We start from the raw sequence: 24,471 nt of genomic DNA on the forward strand, positions 1-24,471 counted from the left end.
AAGTACTTGGATATGCACTTGAAGTGCCGTAACCTACAAGGCTACGGACCAAGAGCTGGAAAGTAGGATTAGGCTGGCTAGCTCTTTTTTGGCTGGCACAGACACCATGGACCGAATGGTGTCTGTGCCAGCCAAAAAAGAGCCATAAATTTCTATGATTCTAAGGTGAGGGGAGCGTAGGATGCTGCATAATGGAGTGAAGGTGAGGGAGGATGATGTAAAATGTGTCAAATATCTGGAGGGAAAACAAGCCGACTGGTAGTTGTTTATTATGCACCTGAGGACAGGTGAGAGGGGAGCATGGTGCACTACGTTCACCTGAGGACAGGTGAGAGGGGAGCATGGTGCACTATGTTCACCTGAGGACAGGTGAGAGGGGAGCATGGTGCACTACATTCACCTGAGGACAGGTGAGAGGGGAGCATGGTGCACTACATTCACCTGAGGACAGGTGAGAGGGGAGCATGGTGCACTACATTCACCTGAGGACAGGTGAGAGGGGAGCATGGTGCACTACATTCACCTGAGGACAGGTGAGAGGGGAGCATGGTGCACTATATTCACCTGAGGACAGGTGAGAGGGGAGCATGGTGCACTATATTCACCTGAGGACAGGTAAGAGGGGAGCATGGTGCACTATATTCACCTGAGGACAGGTGAGAGGGGAGCATGGTGCACTACATTCACCTGAGGACAGGTGAGAGGACCTCTGGGCACTGTCAGGATTGGATGGAAGAAAAATGTTTGAAGACTAAGGAACAGAAAATTTAGATTTAATCTTCAATTCCAGTAGCTTCCTGTCCTTGTGCGTGACAGAAAATCTCATATTTAGCAAACAAACATTGCCATAGTAACCAGACTGTGACAAAGACTACAAGAGCCAGACTGACCTATTAAAATTATCGCTGTATTTGCAGCCATGGCGACCAGTTAAGAACGAAGGATTTAAAAAAAAAGGCACCCTCAGGCCCTGTTGCTCACAAGCAAAAAATAATTTGTTGCTTGACTCTAGTTTCTTTCCTACTCTACTTGTTTCTCTTTTTTTAGTCACCTGCCCCCGCTTCCGTCGCACGCCCCCCCCCCCCCCTGCAAAGGAGGGTGTTAATGCCGTGAGATCCATCCAGAGACTGTTTGCACGCACTCCGACCGCTTGTCCAACGCCAAGACCCGCACAAGCCCTATATCCTCCGGCTCAATGAGGCATAACCAAAGTTGTCCCATTTTTGGCTCCCGTTGTTAACCAATGACTAAATGTAACTTGGCTTCAGACCCGTCAAATCAGACATGAATACATATATATCACTACATCTCAAAGAAAGAAAGACTTGCATTTATACAACGCCTTTCATGACTTCAGGACGTCCCAAGGCCAATGAAGCACTTTTTTGCTGTGTGGATACTGTTGCAATGTAGGAAAGACAATCTAAGCTTTATTTACGATGGATTTTAAAACCAGCAACGTTGGTCCCAGTAGTAAAAGGTCAGCGGCTGCATTCTGCTACGAGGCAACCTTATCGAACACACGACACGGTGATCACAGTGAGGATTATCTGTGTGCTGGGAGCTACGCCAATAGAGGTTCTCCTGTGGAAGATTTATCGAAGTCCTCCCCTTCTCCTAGCTCCAGACTCACTACTTTTATACCCCTCCCTACCACAACAATGACTTGCGTTTATATAGCACCTTTAACGTAGTAAAACGTCCCAAGGTGCTTTGCAGGTGCGTTAATCAGACAAAAATTTGACACCGTTCTGCATAGAGAAATGTTGGGACAAGTGACCTAAAGCTTGGTCAGAGAGGTGCCTTCAGCTGCCTAGGCCCGAAGCTCTGGAATTCCCTCCCTAAACCCCTCTACCTCCTCCTTTTAGACGCTGCTTAAAACCTACCTCTTTGACCCAGCGTTTGGTCACCTGTCCTAATATCACCTTCTTTGTCTCAGTGTCAATTTTTGTCTGATTAACGCTCCTGTGAAGCACCTTAGGATGTTTTACTACGTTAAAGGCGCGGAATTAATGCAAGTTGTTGTTTCTTTCACTGTCAGCAAGTCTCGCCAGCTCTATTCCCCTTTTGGCTCTCATGGTCTTTGATTCAAAGAAAGTCAAAACTGATAGTCCTGCAAGAAGAGAAACAACACTTCAGTCCTTGTATCTCCTAGCCATGGGCACCAACACCTTATCTAACAGAATCTTTGTAGCCTTGGGACTCAGTCCCCACGGTTATAATGTTTGGGACTCTGTCCCCACGGTTATAATGTGCTCAGTAACAATACACAAACAAATCATTGACAGTACCATACCAGAATCCTGTAGCTGCCCTCATTAACCCTTTCCATTTCAATGAGTTTTATTTGAAAATCACAAGCTTTCGGACACTTTCTCCTTCGTCAGGTCACGTGGTGTTGTAAGATTCCTTACATTTGTCCACCCCAGTCCATCACCGGCATCTCCACATCATTTCAATGAGGTTATTATTCCATTAATGGTTATAATGATCAGGAAAGAGTGAACAGGCCGGAGCTCTTTTCTCTGGAAAAGAGAAGGCTGAGTGGTGACCTGATAGAGGGCGTTAAGATTATGAAAGGGTTTGATGGGGTAGACATAGAGAGGATGTTTCCATCTGCAGGGGAGACCAGAACTAGCTGCCGTAAATATAAGATAGTCACTAATAAATCCAATGGGGAATTCAGGAGAAACTTCTTTACCCAGAGAGTGGTGAGAATGTGGAACTTGCTACCACAAGGAGTAGTTGAGGCGAATAGCATAGATACATTTAAGGGGAAGCTAGATAAACACATGAGGGAGAAAGGAATAGAAGGATATGCTGATAGGGTGAGATGAAGTAGGGAGGGAGGAGGCTCGTGTGGAGCATAAACACCGGCATAGACCTGTTGGGCCGAATGGCCTATTTGTGTGCTGTACATTCTATGTTAACCACTATATTCACCCAAAGTTATTATCCAACAGTCCATCCCGTTGGCACTCTGCGAATCTTTAAGGAAACTGGTGCCACCTTAACTAACATTAAATCCATTCTTCGTACCTCTTTTTCTTATTGGCTTAAATGTGTAACGTAAACAGCAAGTAATAATCAGAAAAAATATAATGAGAACTGCCTGAAGACGTAGGAACAGGAGGAGGCCATTCAGCCCCTCGAGCCTGTTCCGCCATTCAGTTAAATCATGGCTGATGTGAATCTTAATTCTGTCCACCCGCCTTGGTTCTGTAACCCTTAATACCCTTGCCTGTCGAGAGTTAAGGGGTGATATAATTGGGGTGTTTAAGATGATTAAAGGATTTGATAGGGTAGATGGAGAGAAACTATTTCCTCTCGTGGGGGAGTCCAGGGCAAGGGGGTATTACCTTTAAAATTAGAGCTAGGCCATTTAGGAGGGAAATCAGGAAGCACTTCTTCACACAAAGGGGAGTGGAAATCTGGAACTCTTTCCCCCCCCCCCCCCCAAAGTCTGTGGATGCTGGGGGTCAGTTGGAGCTTTCAATTGATATTGATAGATTTTTGTCAGGTAAGGGCTTCAAGTCAGTTAAATGGAGTCGAGGTACTGATCAGCCACAATCTAATTGAATGGCGGAGTAGGATCGAGGGGCTGAATGGCCTATTCCTGATCTTGTGTTCCTAATTTTTTTTTATTCTGAGAGTTGTTATGATCTGGGATGTCCTGCCTGAAAGGGTGGTGGAAGCAGATTCAGTAGTAACTTTCAAAGGGGAATTGGATATGTTCTTGAAAAGGAAAAATTTGCAGGGCTACGGGGAAAGAGCACGGGAGTGGGACTAATTGGATAGCTCTTTCCAAGAGCCGGCACGATGGGCCGAATGGCCTCCTCCCGTGCTGTATCATTCTATGATTGGATAACAAGTAATGCTTTAAATCCAAGTGCCCCCAAATTATCCCCGATCTTTTCATAGACAGCCCAGAAGGGCAGGAATGGCCTGTACTCGATACCTTGGACTAGAATTTTGCAGAGTAATTATTTCCTTAATGGCCCTGGGTTTTTCGCTTTTTATTTGCCCCTCCCAGGAGATTACATGGCTGTGGGGGCGGGGGTAGGGGCTAGGCCTGCGCTGATCTCCACTAGGGTGAGTGGTTACAGGTTCTGGATGCCCCAAGATGGGGAAGGAGTGAAGTGGGTTTGAGAGGTTTTCCACTCCTGATTTGCTGTCGAACGTCACGACAGGATTGCGATGCCCTCCACAGTGTAACAGCCCACCCTAGAGGCTCGCACGTAAAGACTGCAGGGTACACAGAGAGAAGTTGAAGCCCAACAATCCTCCGCGATCTCTGCGCTCCTCCAATTCTGCCCTAATGCGCATCCCTGATTTCCATCTCCCTACCATTGGCGGCCGTGCCTTCAGCTACCTCGGCCTTAAGCTCTGGAATTCCCTCCCTAAACCTCTCCACCTCTCTCTTTCTTTAAGACACTCCTTAAAACCTACATCTTAGACCAAGCTTTTGGTCACCTGTCCTAATATCTCCTTATGTGGCTCGGTGTCAAATTTTCGTTTGATCTCTCCTGTGAACTCCTTGGGACGTTTTACTACATGAAAAGCGCTGAATAAATGCAAGTTATTGTTGGAGAAAAGTATATAGGTTTTAAAATATTCATCAAACTGCTCAGTATTTATTCCGCAGCAAGGATAAATTTTTCACAGTATTCATTCCAGGTTGTGGAGGATGCCAAGGTTTTTGCTTTACGGCATGGGATTTAATAATTGACAGGTTAAATTGAATGGAAGTTTAATGGTTTGCACACTTTGGATCTCAGGTGAACACTGTGAGTGTTTGGAAGAGACCCTGCGTTCACATAAAAAGCTATTAACAGGCGCTGGGGGGAGGGGAGGATATGGGGGCGGAGATTGTGGGCACCAAGGAACCTCAGCGTGGAGCTTGCTCGGCTCTGTGACTGGAGCTCCAGACTCCAGTAGCTGCTGCATTCTGCCCAGGAGTGTCGAGGGGAAGCAGGAGTTCGGGTCAAAATTTTCCGAGTAACTGAAAACAGAGCCAGGTCTGTGTGCTCATTTTAAAGCGTGCTTCCTGTCAGCTTGTTTTCTGTCAAACCCCTGCATTTTCGACGCTCTCCCTCTTCCTTTGAAGCTTTCTCAAAACCCTCTTCCTGAGAAGCTTTCTCAAAACCTATCTCTCTGATCAAGCTTTCGTTTGGCACTCCGAACTCTCCTGAATGCCGTTTTGTCCCTCTTGTTCCTCTGATTTTAAAGTTCTCATCCTTGGCCCTCCATGGTCTCGCCTCCTCCCCATCTCTGTAACCTCCTGCAGCCCTACAACCCTCCCAGATCTCTGCGCTCCTCCAATTCCGGCCTCTTGCACATCCTCGATTTTTGTCGTCCCACCATCGGCAGCCGTGCCTTCAGCTGCCTAGACCCTAAGCTCTAGAATTCCCTCCATAAACCTCTCCGCCTCTCTCTCCTTTAAGACGCTCCTTAAAACCTACCTCTTTGACAAAGTTTTTGGTCACCTGTCCTAATATCTCCTTATGTGGCTCGGTGTCAAATTTTGTTTGATAATCGCTCCTGTGAGGGGCCTTGGAACGTTTTTACTACGTTAAAGACGCTTTATAAATGCAGGTGGTTGTTGCGAAGTGTCGAGGGCCCGTTTTAAACTTCAACAATGCTCGGTGAATGCGAGTTGGTGTTTCGAGGTTACTTGATGTATTTAAAGGGAGCTTTCATCTAGGGTTGGGGGGAGGTGTGAGTACGAACAGCATTAGATGCTGCAGTGTGTCTCTGTGTGTGTGGTAGTGGCTTTCTGGCAGTAATTTACAAACCTTTCATTGTGGGGGGTCCTCCTGTTGATATTGCACACAATTCCAAGGGCCTACATGCAAATACTAACACACTCCCACAGACACTCTTCAAATATTGACGCACTCCCAGGGAGTGTTTGATGGAACAGTGTAGAGGGAGCTTTACTCTGTGTCTAACCCGTGCTGTACCTGCCCTGGGAGTGTTTGATGGGACAGTGTAGAGGGAGCTTCACTCTGTATCTAACCCGTGCTGGATATAGGAATATAGGAACAGGAGGAGGCCATTTAGCCCCTCGAGCCTGTTCCACCATTCAATGAGATCATGGCTGATCTTGACCTAACTCTATATACCCACCTAAGCCCCATATCCCTTAATGCCTTTGGTTAACAAAAATCTATCAATCTCAGATTTAAAATTAACAATTGAGCTAGCATCAACTGTTGTTTGCGGAAGAGAGTTCCAAACTTCTGCCACCCTTTGCATGTAGAAGTGTTTCCTAACTTCACTCCTGAAAGTCCTGGCTTTAACTTTTAGGCTGTGTCCCCTAGTCCTAGGCTCCCCAACCAGCGGAAATAGTTTCTCTCTATCCACCCTATCAGTTCCCCTTAATATCTTGAAAACTTCAATCAAATCACCCCTCAATCTTCTAAATTCCAGGGAATACAACCCTAGTTTGTGTAATCTCTCCTCGTAATTTATCCCTTGGAGTCCAGGTATCATTCTAGTAAATCTATGTTGCACTCCCTCCAAGGCCAATATATTCTTCCTAAGGTGTGGTCTAACCAGGGCTTTGTGTAACTGTAGCATAACTTCTACCCCCTTGTATTCTAGTCCTCTAGATATAAAGGCCAGCATTGCATTAGCCTGTTTGATTATTTTCTGTGCCTGTCCATGACATTTTAATCTATGTACATGTCCTGGGAGTGTTTGGGACAGTGTAGAGGGTGCTTTACTCTGTATCTAACCCATGTTGCTTGCCTAAGATTGAAAGTGTTTTCCCACCACTGATAACCGTCACCTTGATCAGCAGAAAAATTTGCCAAGAACAAATTCCAGCAAAGATAATACTCTGTTTTGGACCTCTGTCTCTTTGCTTACAAAGATTTCCTGGAACATTTCTTGGTGAAACTCAAAGTCCTACTTCTAACAGACACAACAAATGGCGAAAAGCAGATAGACAAGTGATCGCAGCTTTATCATCTCACTTTTTTTTTGTCTTGGCCGCTTGTGAAGCAAGGAGCATTTTATAAAAAAGATGAAGAGGCACTGCAGAAGGTGCAAAAAAGATTTACTGGGATGATACCAGAACTCAAGAGAGATTGAGCAGGCTGGGGCTCTTTTCTCTAGAAAAGAGAAGGCTGAGGACTGACCTGATAGAGGTCTTTAAGATTATGAAAGGATTTAATAGGGATTCCACTTGTGGGGGAGACCAAAACTAGGGGCCATAAATATAAGATAGTCACTAATAAATTCAATAGGGAATTCAGGAGAAACATCTTTACCCAGAGAGTGGTGAGAATGTGGAACTCGCTGCCACAAGGAGTAGTTGAGGTGAATAGTATAGATGCATTTAAGGGGAAGCTAGATAACCACATGAGGGAGAAAGGAGTAGAAGGATATACTGATAATTGTAAAGAATCTTACAACACCAGGTTATAGTCCAACAATTTTATTTTCAACCTGGTGTTGTAAGATTCTTTACAATTGTCAACCCCAGTCCATCACCGGCATCTCCACATCATGGCTACGATATGCTGATAGGGTGAGATGAAGTAGGGTGGGAGGTGGCTCGTGTGGAGCATAAACACCGGGATAGACCAGTTGGGCTGAATGGCCTGTTTCTGTGCTGTACATTCCATGTAATTCTATGATTTTAAAAACATGAAATGCTGGAAATGTACACCGGGCTTATTGTTATCTGGCTGCTGTAGATAGGTCATCCCTAGACTCTTTGTCAGAATTGCAAATCGTGTTACGTTCTAACGACACTTGAGGTCTAATCGAGGCATTTCGGATGATTATCAGAGTTGATAGGGTAGACAGAGAGAAACTATTTCCTCAGGTGGGAGATTTCAGAAAAAGGGGGCATAACCTTAAAATTAAAGCTATGCCATTGGGTGATGTCAGGAAGCACTTCACACAAAGGGGAGTGGAAATCTGGAACTCTCTTCCCCCAAAAGGCTGTTAAGGCTGGGGGTCACTTGAAAATTTCAAAACTGAGATTGATAGATTTTTGCTGGATAAGGGTATTCAGGGCTACGGAACAGGCTCGAGGGGCTGAATGGCCTCCTCCTCTTCCTAAATCCTGGTGAGTCACCAGGGCAGCCCAGATTAGACTGTAATCTGGGACTTGATGCCTTTTGATTTATGCGATGGGAGTATCTCGTATTAAAAAAAACAGTAAGTGCTCGAAAACACTCAGCCGGTCAGGCAGCATCTGTGGAGAGACAATTAGGGATGGGCAATAAATGCTGGCCTTGCCAGCAACGCCCACAAAAAAGAGTTAACGTTTTAGGCCGACGACCCTTCATCAGAGCTGGCAGAAGTTAAAAATTTAACTGTTTGTAAGCAAATATGGAGCGAGTACTTGGGGGGGGAGGACAAGAACAAAAGTGAATCACTCCTGCCCTCTACCCTATTGCAGACCTCCCCCATTCGTCATTGTTCTGCCCCCTTTTTACTGGCACTGTACTTGCTTAAAAATTGTTGAATCTCTTAACATCTTCCAGTTCTGTTGGATGGTCATCGACCTGAAACGTCGGCCTCGATGTTGATGGAAGGGCTGGGAGGGGATGCGGAAGAGCCCGGGGTGGGGGTGGGGGTGGGGGTGGGGAAGAGCAGGGAACGAACCCAGCAAGGCCAGGAATGCAGAGTCCTGCTCGACCCCCGGCCGGATCGACTGCCTGCCCGCCAGGCGGGAGTGGGAATTTAGCGGCAGGAGACCGGGGCCTGTGGGGATAATCCCCGGCAGCCAGTGGAAGGAGGGGTTCAGGGGTTTTAGTGAGATTTGGGGGAGTGTGGGGGGGTGGTGGTGCTCCTGGTCCTCTTGGCTCACAAGCAGTTCTAAAAGGAGCAGATCTTCAATACTGACTGTGGCCAGTCGGTGTCTGCCACCGACTACGCGGGACTCTTTCAGCACCTCCCCCCTCAACGACGTACAGTTAATTCTACGTTGTTTTATTATTAACTAGACCCCCGCCTGCCTTTTGCGGGAGCCTTGTCGGTGGCCTGATTTGGCACGTTGGAGCCGGGAGGGGGGGGGGTAGTTAAAATCGGGGCTGTTAACTCTGTTTCTCTCTCCGCAGATGCTGCTTGACCGGAGTATTTCCAGCATTTTTTTCTATTCGTTCATGGGATGTGGGCGTCGCTGGCGAGGCCGGCATTCATTGCCCATCACTAATTGCCCTTGTGAAGTTGGTGGTGAGCCGCCGCCTTGAACCGCTGCAGTCCGTGTGGTGAAGGTTCTCCCACAGTGCTGTTAGGAAGGGAGTTCCAGGATTTTGACCCAGCGACGATGAAGGAACGGCGATATATTTCCAAGTTGGGATGGTGTGTGACTTGGAGGGGAACGTGCAGGTGGTGGTGTTCCCATGTGCCTGCTGCCCTTGTCCTTCTAGGTGGTAGAGGTCGTGGGTTTGGGAGGTGCTGTCGAAGAAGCCTTGGCGAGTTGCTGCAGTGCATCCTGTGGATGGTACAGACTGCAGCCACAGTACGCCGGTGGTGAAGGGAGTGAATGTTTAGGGTGGTGGATGGGGTACCAATCAAGCGGGCTGCTTTGTCCGTTTTAGCGTTGTTATTTCAGATTTCCAGCACCTGCAGTACTTGGTTATTGTTTTAGAATATGAACTCCCATGTGGATACTGCTGGGTCTCTCTCTGGCTCGCTCGCTCTCGGTCCCTCTGGCGCCCTCCCTCCCTCACTCACTCATGCTCTCCTTTGTGCAGGAAGATGCTGCGACTGTTAGTTTTGGGGCTGACACTGACTGTGACGGTGGCCAAGGAAATCCTCAACATCTGCATGGATGGGAAACACCACAAGAAACAGCCAGGATTCGAGGGGAAACTCTACAAACAGGTAAAAGGCGGGGTTGGGGGGGCAATAGGGCAGACGAGGCTTTTGCTTTTATTTCCCCCCACCCCGAGTTCCACCCCGAGTTACGCCCCACTCCCCTGCAATAGGAGGTGTGAGAGAGTGGTAGCATGGGGATGTGAATCTCACTTTATTCTTTGGTCCCCATCTCAACAACAGCCACAACTTGTATTTATATAGCCTTTTTAATTAAGTGAAACGTCCCAAGGTGCTTCACAGGTGTGTTATTAGACAAAATTTGACACTGAGCCACATAAGGAGGTATTAGGACAGGTGACCAAAAGCTTCGTCAAAGAGGTTGGTTTTAAGGAGCGTCTTAAAGGAGGAGAGAGAGAGGAGAGGTTTAGGGAGGGAATTCCAGAGCTTAGGGCCGAGGCAGCTGAAGGCACGGCCACCAATGGTGGAGCGATGAGAATCGGGGATGCACAAGAGGCCAGAATTGGAGGAGCGCAGGGATCTAAGAGGATTGTAGGGCTGGAGGAGGTTACAGAGATAGGGAGGGGCGAGGCCATAGAGGGATTTGAAAACAAGAATGAGAATTTTAAAATCGAGGCGTTCTCAGACCGGGAGCTAATGTGCTGCCTCCCTCCCTGGAACACAGTACCATCTGCCTCTGCTGCCTCATCCAAGTTCTGGCCACTCTACATGTGAGAGTCTGGACATTGAACGCTGGGTGCTATTTGACTGTAGGAGCATCACTGTTCACACCGAACCTGTCCCCACACGTGCGCTTTCCAGCAGTGGATTAGTGTGCAATGACATGGAACAAGAACTTTTGCTGGTTTTGCTCTTACATAGGAACAGGAGGAGGCCATTCAGCCCCTCAAGCCTGTTCCGCCATTCAATTAGATTGTGGCTGATCTGTATCTTAACTCTATTTACCCGCCTTAGTTTTGTAACCCTTAATACCCTTGCCTAACAAAAATTTATCAATCTCAATCTTGAAATTTTCAATTGACCCCCAGCACCCACAGCTTTTTTGGGGGGAGAGTTTCAGATTTTCCCTTTGTGTGAAGAAGTGCTTCCTGACATCACCCCTGAACGGCCTAGCTCTAATTTCAAGGTTATGCTCCCTTGCTCTGGACTCCCCCCACCAGAGGAAATAGTTTCTCTCTATCTACCCTATCAAATCCTTTTATCATATTGAACACCCCAATTAGATTATCCCCTAATTATATAGATTTTACTGCACAGAAACAGGCCATTCGGCCCAACTGGTCTGTGCCGGTGTTTATGCTCCACACGAGCCTCCTCCCTCCCTACTTCATCTCACCCTATCAGCACATCCTGCTATTCCTTTCTCCCTCATGTGTTTATTTAGCTTCCCCTTAAATGTATCTATACTATTCACCTCAACTACTCCCTGTGGTAGCGAGTTCCACATTCTCACCACGCTCTGGGTAAAGAAGTTTCTCCTGAATTCCCTATTGGATTTATAGTGACTATCTTATATTTATGACCTTGAGCTTTGGTCTCCCCCACAAGTCTTCATAGTTGTGGGACCCTGAGGCCAATTGTAACACTGCTGTTGCCCCAGCCCGGATCAGCTAACCCAAAACAGACCACAGATTGATTGTGTGTGTGTGTGTGTGTGTGTGTGTGTGTGTGTCTCACTTGCACCTGCGACCCCTGCCCTTCCTGGACAGGAACGGAGCATCATGGGCGATGCCTGTGCTGTTTGGTTGTTGAACCTCTTTTTCTTCCCTTGCTTTCTCACCACCACCGCCCCCCCCACCACCTTAATCTGGACTTGGCCCTGGTGTCTGAACGTTGTAGTGTCTGCGAATTGACGAGATAACATAGCCGAGGGTGACCTTGGCATCAGCACATTTTCTTGATACTGCGAGGCAATTAATTTAGCCCCAGCAGCTTTTGCAATCTGAGGGGCGATACCATCTCTAGCTCAGCACATTCCCACAGATCGGGGCGACCTTGATGCCGCTCGAATCTTCATGTCTGGGCACAGTGGGTTAATATTAAACTAGCGGAGGGAAGTGTCCGTTCTAGTGAGTGCTGTATTCTTTTGAAGTACGTTCCTTAATCCTTTTTGGCTTTGCTGGACAATTTAACTGGTATTTCTCTCATTTGGCATTCTTTCACTGTTCTAACAGCTAGTGATCTTATGTAGGAAATGCTAGATGAAAAAAGACCGAGGTCCATCTCGTTCGCAACGGTAATGGACTTGTTGACTAAGCGTAGCAATCACAACAACAACAGCAACTTACATCTAAATAGCACCTTTAACGTCGTAAAACGTCCCAAGGCGCTTCACAGGAGACAGGAGTGTAATCAGACAAAATTTCACACCCAGCCACATGGAATCATAGAATGGTGACAGCACAGAAGGAGGCCATTCAGCCCATCGTTTTTAAGAGCAATCCAGTTAGTCCCGTTCCCCAGCTCTTTTCCCGTAGTCCTACAATTGTTCAATTGTTTTTCCCCTTCTAGTATTTATCCAATTCTTATTTGAAAGCCACAATTGAATCTGTTTCCACTGCCCTTTCAGGCTGTGCATTCCAGATCATAACTACTTGCTGCATAAAAAGGTTTTTCCTCACGTCGCCTTTGGTTCTTTTGCCAATCATCTTAAATGTGTTCCCTCTGGTTCTCGACGTTTCCGCCAGTGGGAACAATTTCTCTTTATTTACTTTATCTAAAACCTTCATGATTTTGAACACGTCTATCAAATCTCCTCTTAACCCCAGCTTCACCAGTCTCTCCCCATAACTGAAGTCCCTCATCCCTGGAACCATTCCAGTAAATCTTTTCTCCAGTTGTGGCCGAACCAGTGTTTTATAAAGGTTGAACATAACTTCCTTGCTTTTGTGCTCTATGCCTCTATTTATAAAGCTCAGGATCCTGTATGCTTTTTTAATCGCTTTCTCAACCTGCCCTGCCACCATCAAGATTTGTGCACATAAACCCCCAGATCCCTCTGTTCCTGCACCCCCTTTAGAATTGTACCATTTAGTTTATATTGCCTCTCCGCATTCTTCCTGCCAAAATGTATCACTTTGCATTTCTCTGCGTTAAATTTCATCTGTCATCTGTCTGCCCATTCCACCAGCCTGTCTGTATCCTCTTGAAGTCTATTACTATCCTCCTCACTGTTTACTACACTTCCAAGTTTTATGTCTTCCGCAAATTTTGAAATTGTGCCCTGAATACCCAAGTCATTAATATATATAAAAAAAACCAGTGGTCCCAGCACCGTCCCCTGGGGAACACCACTGTATACCTTCCTCCAGTCCAAAAAACAACCGTTCACCACTACTCTCTGTTTCCTGTCACTTAGCCAATTTCATATCCATGCTGCCACTGCCCCTTTTATTCCATGGGCTTCAATTTTGCTGACGAGCCTGTTACATGGCACTTCATCAAACGCCTTTTGAAAGTCCATATATATACATCAACATAAGGAGATATTAGGACAGGTGACCAAAAGCTTGGTCAGTCAATCTCTATCAATGAGTCTATCGCAGACCCAGACATGAGGTGAGGAAAACCCCCAGTGGTGGAGAGCTTTGGGAATCATAGGTCCAAAGTCACCTGTTCCTCCCAAACCTCATACACTCACCACGTCATGTCTCAAATTACTCATACACTTTTTCCCAAAATGTTTTTCTCTTTGTACCTGCTTTAGGGGTCTTCAGTTAAAGATTGCTCTCCAATGGTACAGCTCGGAGCCATGGGGAGGTGGGGTGCAAGTTTGCCCTCCCCCACCGGCTCCCTCTCTGACCCTTTCTCTCTCCAGGTGTCTGAACCGGTGTCCAGACATTTTCCAGACAGTCGCTCTGCAGCATCTGTGCATGTTTCCCGTGTCTGATTCGAGGCTGAACCAGAAGGAAAGCCAGAGATACTCTCGGGAACACTTCCCTGTACCTCCGACTGACCTCATCAAACACAGCACCTCGCTTACCCAGAAACTTCATGGGTTTTCATAATAGGTGGGGGGGATAGAAATAGCATCTTGTGTATAAGTATTCAACAACTAAGGGAGTAGTTGTTTAGAACACTGACCTACCACTTCTGTAACCTCTATTCCAATTCAGCTTTCATCATTTTGAGTGGAATCCCAGAAAACCTGCGTTCAAATACCACCAGGGCAAGTTTCAGAATTCGATTTAAAAATCTGGAAATATAAAGGTGGTCTCAGTAAAAGTGACGGTGAAGCTGTCGGATTGTCATTAAAAACCCCAACTGGCTCACTCATGTCCTTTAGGGAAGGAAACCTGCCGTCCTTACCCGGTCCAGTCCCAAACCCAACATGGTTGACTCTTAACTTCCGTCTGAAGTGGCCCAGCAAGACACTCGGTTGTATCAAACCTGGGCAATAAACGCTGGCGATGCCCATATCTCGAGAATGAATTTTTAAAAAATGTGTGAAGAGTGGGGGGGAAATCTTGAAAAACTTATTGCAAGTCTTGTAATGTCTGAAGCTGGTCCCCACAGTGAAAGAATGAAAGAAAGAAAGACTTGCATTTATGTAGCGCCTTTCACGACCTTGGGACGTCCCAAAACGCTTTACAGCCAGTGAAGTACTTTTTGAAGTGTAGTCACTGTTGCAATGTAGGAAATGCGGCAGCCAATTTGCGCACAGCAAGATCCCACAAACAATAATGTGATAACCAGATAATCTGTATTTAGCGAAGTTGGTTGAGGGATAAATATTGGCCATGACGCCGGGGAGAACTCCCCTGCTCTTCCAAATAATGCCGTGGGATCTTTTACGCCCACCGGAGATGCACAACAACAACAACAACAACTTGCATTTGTATAGCGCCTTTAACGTAGTAAAACATCCCAAGCGTTATCAAACAAAATTTGACACCAAGCCTCATAAGGACATATTAGAACAGCTTGGTCAAAGAGGTAGATTTTAAGGAGCGTCTTAAAGGAGGAGAGAGAGGCACAGAGGTTTAGGGGGGGAATTCCAGAGCTTAGGGCCTAGACAACTAAAGGGATGGCTGCCAAAGAAGTGGCGATGGAATTCGGGGATGCGCAAGAGGCCAGAATTGATACAGGTATATACTTGGTGAGATGCGTCCCTTAAGCACTTTGTGGAACGGGCCTGAGTGTCTAATCTTGCCTGACGACTCTCTGGTTGCTTCTCTTTAACATGTGAAGTGTGAACCGTGGAGATCCAACGCCTGTTGTACGGCCAATACGAGCGTGGAGGCGCATGACGACCAGTCCTACCTCTACAACTTCAACTGGAATCACTGCGGTACCATGACAGAAAAATGCAAGAGGCACTTTATCCAGGACACCTGCCTGTATGAGTGCTCCCCCAACTTGGGTCCCTGGATCGAAAAGGTGAGCAGCGTTGTCCTGTGGTGGGAATGCATTTTGTAATCGTTCAGAAGTCAAATAAATGTGGGATTTATAGAGGGAGTTTTACTCTGTATCTAACCCATGCTGTACCTGCTCCGGGAGTGTTTGATGGGACAGTGTAGAGGGAGCTTTACTCTGTATCTAACCCATGCTGTACCTGCTCCAGGAGTGTTTGATGGGACAGTGTAGAGGGAGCTTTACTCTGTATCTAACCCATGCTGTACCTGCTCCAGGAGTGTTTGATGGGACAGTGTAGAGGGAGCTTTACTCTGTATCTGACCCGTGCTGTATCTACCCATATGGGAGTGACTGATGTGTGAATGGACGAAAAACTTGTATCATTTTGTGATAGGAACATAGGAACAGGAGTAGGCCATTCAGTCCCTCGTACCTGCTCCGCCATTTGATAAGATCATGGCTGATCTGTGATCTAACTCCATATACCTGCCTTTGGCCCATATCCCTTAATACCTTTGTTTATCTATTTAGCCCAGATGGGTTATTGGTTTCATTTTATGTTACTGATATAAAATCAAGATCTGATTACAAAGGGTTCTACCAGGAACTTGCAAGTCATCTAAGAATGTAGATTAAGATAGTTTATTGGAATACCAAACAAATTGGACATCTAAGGTGTGTACTGTCTCATACCACACACACAACTGATCTTATTGATAGTGGGTCACGCTATCATTTGACTAGATATGAGGCAGTGAAGGTGCACTCCAGTTCATAGGGGACAATGACATCTGCTTACAGGAATGATCGGTGATGGCCAAACCCAAGGGAATATAGAGTGCGGATCTGAAATTTGGACAGCGCCCCAATCCACAGCTCCGAGTTCCCCTCGAGGTTCAGCACTGATTTTCTGTTCCTTCCCACAGTTTAATTTGTGTTAGATTTTTTTTTATTGTTCCCCCCTCCTCTCCAGATCGCTCTTTTTTTAGGAATGACTTGTTATTTTTCCCGTCTGTATCGCAGGTCGATCAGTCTTGGAGGAAGGAACGGATTCTGAACGTCCCAATCTGCAAGTCGGATTGTGACGAATGGTGGCAGGACTGTAGTGATGACCACACGTGCAAGGAGAACTGGCACAAGGGATGGGACTGGAGCACGGGTAAGTGCCTTGTCACCCGCCCCTGGGTGGGGAGAGTGCCTTGTCACCCGCCCCTGGGTGGGGAGAGTGCCTTGCCACCTGCCCTGTGCGTTGGATCTGAATGAGAGAGGCTGATTTATAGCAGATCGGAATTCAAAATATTAACCTGTCATTATCTTCCAGTCTGTACTTTACCAGCTTTTCTGTTTTCATTTTGGATTTCCTTTGTTTTGCCTTTTTTTCTTCTTCCTATCCCCTCCTGTCCTGAAGGTGCGGACTCTTGGATGTGGTTTCCATGGTTCACTGCTACCTTTTGATACCTGGATTGTGAGCCTAGGAGGTGAATGTTATTTTGGCTACTGCCGGATTAATCACAGCCGTGCCGGATCCGGCACCTGCTCCGGCTCCGCTCCGATACCTGCTCCTGCACACAGTCCACTCCCACAGGACTTGTTGCTTCGCCAGTAGTAGAACCCTCAACATCATGTGTGCAGAGAACCACTAACTGGCCTTGGGTCCGGGAGCAAACCTGGGCATTTCTGATCTGTGTGGCCAGATGTCAGCCCTGGCTCAGTGGGTAGCATTCTTTCTCCTCTTGAGTCAGAAGGTTGTGGGTTCAAGCCCCACACCAGAGACTTAAGCACATAATCCAGGCCGACACTCCCCGGTGCCAGTTCTGAGGGAGTGCTTCACTGTCGGAGGTGCCGTCTTTCGGATGAGACATTAAACCGAGGCCCCATCTGCCCTCTCAGGTGGACGTGAAGGATCCCACTATTTTGAACAAGAACAGGGGAGTCCTGGACAACCCCCATTTATCTCTCAACCAACATCACTAAAACAACCAACTGGTTATCACATTGTTGTTTGTGGGATCTTGCTGTGTGCAAATTGGCTGCCACATTGCCTACATTACAACAGTGACTACACTTCAAAAAGTACTTCATTGGCTGTAAAACGCTTTGGGATGCCCTGAGTTTTTGAAAAGTGCTTCTTTTTATCCTTTTCTTTCTTTCTTTCTTTCTTACTCTCTCTTTCTTTCCGACTAAGCTGTGATGAAGTTCTACCTGTTCATTTTCGATCGGGGTCAGTAGGAATGCTCGCTCTTGGACGTTTTCCTTACTGCGTTTGTTTTTTTTTGTTTTTACCTCCAGGGAAAAACCTCTGTCCAGAAAATTCCAAGTGCCGGAAGTTTACGGAAATTTTCCCCACTTCGCGGGATTTTTGTGAGAAAGTGTGGAGCTATTCCTACCAGTACACGGCGTACGAACAGGGCAGCGGGAAGTGCATCGCCATATGGTTCAAGTCAGGTACGAACCCGAACATGGATGTGTCGCGGTTCTACGCTATTCAGAAGGGCCTGATTGCATCCTCTTCCATCGTCAAACTGACCGTTCCGCTGGTCCTGCCTGTGCTCCTGCTCTTAGCCTTGTCCTAACTAACTTCACTGACGAAGGAGTGGCAACATCTCTTTTGTGAATTTACTTCAGCTTTTAAAATCTTGGTGATTTAACCAGTCTTAATATAAAATTTAATCATTTACTTTTCCCATTGAGCAGCTGAGCCCTTTTGTTTTGGGGTTCAGCTGGGCACCGCCCGCGTGCAGGAAAGCCACAGTCAAAAACCCGCGCAGTCAGAAACCCGCGCGCGGGGAGCCCGCAGTCAGAAACCCGCGCGCGGGGAGCCCGCAGTCAGAAACCCGCGCGCGGGGAGCCCGCAGTCAGAAACCCGCGCGCGGGGAGCCCGCAAGTCAGAAAACCAATGCTATGCTTCAGACTCTCCAAGCTAAGCTACCAATCAGTCTACATCTACAGCGTTTTCCAGTTGCCTGATGGAGTGCACATTGTCTTCTCTCACCAGAAACAGACCCTATTTACCTAAGTCCAGAGAGAACTTAGATGCTGATTGCCAAAATCCCGGGCTTAAGGATTCCTAACTACGGTTAGAGGTTAAAAGCAAAGAAAGAACTTGCATTTATATAGCACGTTTCACGACCTCGGGACGTCCCAAAGTGTTTTACAGCCAATTAAGCACTTTTGAAGTGTACTTCACTGTTGTAATGTAGGAAATTTAGCAGCCAATTTGCACACAGCAAGATCCCACAAACAGCAATCTGGTAATGAACAGATAATCTGTTTTATTGATGTTGGATGAGGGATAAATATGGGCCAGGACACGGGGACAACCCCCTCGCTCTTCTTTGAAATTGTGGTCGTGAGATCTTTTACGCCCACCTGAGAGGGCAGACGGGGCCTTGGTTTGACATCTCATCCGAAGGCAGCACCTCCGACAGTGCAACACTCCCTTAGTACTGCACTAGAGCGTCACAGAATCATAGAATGATTCAGCACAGAAGGAGACCATTCGCCCCATCACCACCCTATTTAACCGTCAGATCAAAAGCACGTCGGTTAAAGCAGCAAAGAAGAACTTTGAGGGACAGCTGTGTTTTTAATCTCGGGAAGTATTTTGAAGTGTCGCAGCATGGTTGTTATCATGGGTGGTGATTGCGAATAAACTCGTTATGTTATAAACCTGCAGAGTCCTGTCATTTCCCAGTCTATGTTGAGTCAGTTGATCTGAGCTGCGGTGGTGGTACAACAACAGCAACTTGTACTTACAGAGTGCCTTTAACAGGTTGACTCTGTAACCTCCTCCAGCCCTACAACCCTCCGAGGTCTCTGCGCTCCTCCAATTCTGGCCTCTTCTCTATCCCCGATTTCCTTCGCTCCACCATTGGCAGCCGTGCCTTCAGCTGCCTTGGCCTGAGCTCTGGAATTCCCTCCATAAACCTCTCTGTCTCTCTACCTCTCCTTTTAAGACACTCCTTAAAACCTAACTCTTCGGCCAAGCCTTTGGTCACCTGTCCTAATATCTCCTTATGTGGCTCGATGTTGAATTTTGTTTGATTGCACTCCTGTGAAGCGCTTTGTAGCGTTTTATGATGTTGGAGGCGCTATATGAATGAAAGTTGTTAACTTAGGTAGCTTGGGACTATCGGACATTTTGTTTGACATCATGAACTGTAAGTGTGATTTACTTGTGCCTTAGTAAATAACACTGACTGTCTTGTCATAATTCCAGCATTTGGATGAGCACTTGAAATGCCACAGCATACAAGGCTACGGACCAAATGCTGGAATATGGGATTAGAGTAGACAGGGCTGATGGCCGGCGCGGACACGATGGGCCGAAGGGCCTCTATCCGTGCTGTATGACTCTCTATGACTCTCTCTCTCTCTCTCTCTCTCTCTCTCTAATTTAAGTGTAACCCTAAGCTTTCTGTATCAAACCTCAAAGAAAATACAGGAACTCACCAGGACACATTACTGGAGTCAGAATGTCTGCAGCCTCTTAATTGAAATATGTATGAACTCACGTACAGTTTACTCAACATCACCAGCCTTTGTACTTGACCGCAATTACCCTTTGTAGCCTTAAAGGGTGAAAAACACCTACACTTTAGCAGCCAAATAATACCTTGTGTTTTCCATTGTGTGACCTAAGGGTCAGCTGTGGCTCAGTTTGTATCACTCTCGCCAGAAGGTTGTGGGTTCGAGCCCCACTCCAGTGACTAGCACATAAGCCAGGCTGACATTCCGTGCTGTACTGAGGGAGTGCTGCACTGTCGGAGGTGACGTCTTTTGGATAAGACGTTAAACCGAAGCCCCGTCTGCCCCCTCAGGTGGACGTAAAAGATCCGACTGCACCATTTCGAAGAAGAGCAGGGGAGTTCTCTGTGGTGTCCTGGCCAATATTAATCCCTCAACCAGTATCACTAAAACAGATTATCTGGTCATTGATCTCTTTGCTCTTTGTGGGATCTTGCTGTGTGCAAATTGGCTGCTGTGTTTCCTACACTATAAAAGTTACTACACCTCTAAAGTACTTAATTGGCTGTAAAGCGCTTTGAGGCGTCCTGAGGTCGTGCAAGGCGCCATTTAAATTCAAGTTCTTTTTTCTTTGTTTATGTCATCAATATTAACGCATGAGATCCTTAACGTGAGGGTGTAGACGGGGCCTTGATTTAACGTCACCTCTGGAAGATGACACCTCCGACACTGTAGCACTCCCTCAGTACTGCACTGGGAATGTCTGCCTGGATTTTGCTCAAGTCTCTGGAACACTTACTGTCGAGGCTCCTATATGCTTTTGTTCCCATTTTTGTCTGATTGCTGTAGACTTATGGGACTGTTGAATTCTTTATACACGAAGGTAAGAGTATCAAAACAATGAAAAATGCCAATACAGGAGACAATTAGGGTTACAGAAGGTTGAAGCTGCTCCCTCATCCAGCCATGTAGGGGATTGCAAGTAAGGACAAGTAAGTTCTAAGAGCCTCTAAAAATGGCATCCAAAGGCACCATCGACAACTAAATGAGTTTACCTGGTGACGAGCTGAGCCTTGCACACCACATTCAATTCCTGGTCTGTGCTAAGTAGCTTGATGTCAGGTTAGGGGGGAGAAAATCAGCCAGTGCTCCTGCTCCTGATCATTATCCAGGGCGCATGTGTGGATGTCAGATGAGGACAGATTCAAGCTCGTCTGTGATTCCTCTTACTCTGAAGAATCACCTTCACTGAGACAGTGGTGAGAATGTGGAACTCGCTATCACATGGAGTAGGTGAAGCGAATAACATAGATGCATTTAAGGGGAAGCTAAGTAAGTACACAAGGGAGAAAGGAATAGAAGGATATGGTGATAGAGTTAGATGAAGTCGGGTTGGGAGGAGGCTTGTGTGGAACATAAACGCCAGCATAGACCAGATGGATCAAATGGCCTGTTTCTGTGATAGAATAGCCTACAAAACTCAATATCTAAGCTTACACATGAAGAATGGACATTTGGGCGAAATAAGGGAATCTGCACAATGGCTGTGGACTTGCAGCCAGCAAGGAGCCAACCCCCTGAAAGAAATTAGTTTAAAAAAAAATGATACCAATGCCCTCGAAGAGAAATTTGCTCTACTTTTGCATCTTGACTGGATTACTATTGAATGTCTGTCAGTACTGCTGTAACTGTGGCCTTTAATTGGGTAGCAGTGCCCCCTCCAGGAATCTATGTGCACTCCTAGAATCTTATAGCACAGAAGGAGGCCATTCAGCCCATCAGACCTATACTGGCTCTTTGAAAGAGCTATCCAATTAGTCCCACTCCTGCCCCCCACCTCCAACTCTTCCCCCAGCCCTACAATTTTTTTCTTTTCAAGTATATATTCAATTCCCTTTTGAAAGTTATTGAATCTGTTTCCCTTTCAGGCAGTGCATTCCAGATCATAACAACTCGCTGCGTTTAAACAAAAAAATTCTACTCCACTCCCCTCTGAGCCAAGGTCATGGGTTCAAGCCCCACTTTTGAGCCTTGAGCACAAAATCTAGGCTGACACTCCCAGTGCAGTATTGAGGGGGTGCTGCACTGTCTGAGGTGCCGGCTTTCGGATGAGACGTTAAACTGAGGCCCTGTCTGCGCTTTTAGGTGGAGGCAAAAGATCCCACGGCACTATTTTGAGGAAGAGCAGGAGAGTTCTCCCTGGTGCACTGGCTAATATTTATCCCTCAACCAACACAACTAAAACAGATTATCTGGTCATTCACATTGCTGTTTGTGGGACCTTGATGTGTGCAAATTGGCTGCAGTGTCTCCTACATTACAACACTGACTATACTTCAAAAAGTACTTCAATGGTTGTAATTCGCTTTGGGACAGCCTGAGGTCGTGAAAAGCACTTTATAAATGTTCTTTCTTTTGGCATCCATCTCCTGCACAGCAGCCATTTCACCCTGCTGCCCAATGGTGAGCTGGTGCTGGGTCAATAAAGCTAGTGCAACACCTGACCTGCCCTGTCACACTTTCACCAGCAATTATGGCACAGTGGATAATCTCAGCTTTGGTGTTTGTTTAAGAATGACAGGTCTGCAGCCTGGATATTAGTACACCATCACCAGGTGGTGCTGTTGCTCTGTATTGCCAGTTCCACCCGGACCACACAAAAAACAGCAATTAATAATCAGGAACCAAATCCTGATAAACACAGAGTGCCTTTGCCAAGTGCCATTTTGTGCTGAATTTGGGATATTTTGACCCATTCCCCCAAATGCCTGTGGATGGTAGTGGTCGATTGAAATTTTCAAGTCTGGAATCGATGGATTTTCATCAGTTCTGATGAAAGGTCATCGACCTGAAACGATAACCCTGAGTGTCTCTCCACAGATGCTGCCTGATCCTGTTGAGTGTTTCCAGCATTTTCTGTTTTTATTTCAGATTTCCAGCATCTGCAGTATTTTGCTTTTGTAGCGGTAGATTTTTGTTGGATAAACGTATCAAGGGATATGGAGCAAAGGTGGGTAGATGGAATTGAGGTGCAGATCAGTCATGATCTAATTGAATGGCAGAACTAGCTTGAGGGGCTGAATGGCCTTCTCCTGTCCCTATGTTCTAATCAGAGACTCATTTCATCAGAACTCTTACAGCAGCAGGAGAGAGGAGACTGCCATTGCATCAGTCCGGACTAGCTAAAATCTAATTTTTTAAGGGCTGCCACAGGGAATTAGTGCAAAAATTCATTCAAAAATAAAGTCTGGATATTCAACTCACCACATTACTCAGTCCCACATTTCAACTTTAAAACATTTAGTTCATTGCTTCATCATTTACAAATCTATGGACCTCTGAATTTTGTTAGTTAGTGAGGGTTCTGAAGGTTGGTTAATTCAGCCACTTGTTCCCATCTCGTGTCCTTACAGTATTTCTTGTGCCTGTAATTATTTTCTCTGTGATTGGTTAAGTGCATATGTTTTTCTGAATTACTTTCTGATTAATTCACCAATCAAATTCTACAAAAAGCAACCAAAAATTACCAATCACATTCGACTGTTCACCGCTGCACAAAAGCCCCAGTCCCAGTTTGGAAAAAAAATGTAGGCACTGTAGTGGCTTCAAACAGCCAAAGGAAATTACACTTTCGTTGCCCCATCGGAGGCCTGTTTCTGTCACTGATGCCTCAGAGGACGGAGATTTTCAGTAATCGTGCTCAGCTCACTCATCTGTCACCAAGTTGGGAGTAGGAGCGAGGGCTATCATCGGGACTGGGCAGGCCGACGGTTACAAAAACACGGTGTCCTTGGACTCTGTGGGCAAAACCACGGGAGATTCACTGGTATTGCATGATAATGGGCAATGCAGGGTGTTAGTGGGATATACATTTCTGAGGGCAAAGCAGTCTGCTTGATCGGCAGCCTATCCACTGCTTTAAATACCCACTCTCTACACCACCAGCGCACTGTGGCTGCAGTGTGTACCATCTACAAGATGCACTGCAGCAACTCGCCAAGGCTTCTTCAACAGCACTTCCCATGACCTCTACCACCTAGAAGGACAAAGGCAGCAGGTGCATGGGAACACCATCACCTCTAAGTCACACACCATCCGGACTTGGATATATATCAGCAGTTCCTTCATCGTCGCTGGGTCAAAATACTGGAACTCCTGGCCTAACAGCACTGTGGGAGCATCTTTGCCACACGCACTGCAGCGGTTCAAGAAGGCGGTCCACCGCCACCTTCTCAAGGGGCAACTAGGGATGGACAATAAAAGCTGGCCTTGCCAGTGACACCCATATCCCAAGAATGATAAGAAGAAAATTATACCTCTGTGAAAAGCCTTGGGATGTTTATGTACATTAAAGGCGCTATATAAATGCAAGTTGCTACTCTTGTTTATAGATATGTCTTTATGCTGCATAGAAGCAGGGTTTTCTGTTTGTGCACCTGTTGTTATTCATTTTAAAGGTTAGGGAAATTAAAGGCTGGTAAACACAGAACTTGAAAACCCAGCCACAGTGTGTTACTCTCCTATGTATACTATATATAAAATATAATATAAATTATATAATAAAAACTTTGTGTTAAATTCCTGCAGCATGCATAGTGATAGCAGTATATACGGGAGTGTTAAGCCCATTGATCCAGAAGGTATATAACTACAGGGTATGGCTGTACCATATAATAATACCCTCTGGGTTAATGGGCATAACACTCCCATATATTGTATACTGCTATCACTTTGCATACTATGGGAATTTAACCGAGACAAAACTATGAGCACCAAATACACAAAGACAAAAATTCTCCCAAGGGGCAAATGTAGATAACAAAATACGCGAAACCATTCATTCATTAC

General features: G+C 46.2%; 1 protein-coding gene across 3 annotated transcripts in view; it reads left to right on the forward strand.

Annotated features, from left to right (window-relative positions):
- The window catches only part of folr (folate receptor), a 32,753-nt gene extending 8,759 nt beyond the window's left edge, over positions 1-23,994 (forward strand). For 2 of the 3 annotated variants that reach the window (XM_067985609.1, XM_067985608.1), the window contains exons 2-5: positions 9,720-9,849; positions 14,992-15,180; positions 16,180-16,315; positions 17,446-23,994. In XM_067985609.1, the coding sequence (XP_067841710.1) occupies positions 9,724-9,849; positions 14,992-15,180; positions 16,180-16,315; positions 17,446-17,729 (735 nt within the window). In that variant the 5' untranslated portion in view covers positions 9,720-9,723 and the 3' untranslated portion in view covers positions 17,730-23,994. Of the gene's footprint in view, positions 1-4,892; positions 5,019-9,719; positions 9,850-14,991; positions 15,181-16,179; positions 16,316-17,445 lie in introns of those variants that run through there. The other variant, XM_067985607.1, reaches the window with a different exon arrangement.
- Positions 23,995-24,471: the final 477 nt, after the last annotated feature.

Source organism: Heptranchias perlo, chromosome 6 (genome assembly GCF_035084215.1).
Source record: "Heptranchias perlo isolate sHepPer1 chromosome 6, sHepPer1.hap1, whole genome shotgun sequence".
In the NCBI taxonomy this organism is placed as follows: Eukaryota; Metazoa; Chordata; class Chondrichthyes; order Hexanchiformes; family Hexanchidae; genus Heptranchias; species Heptranchias perlo.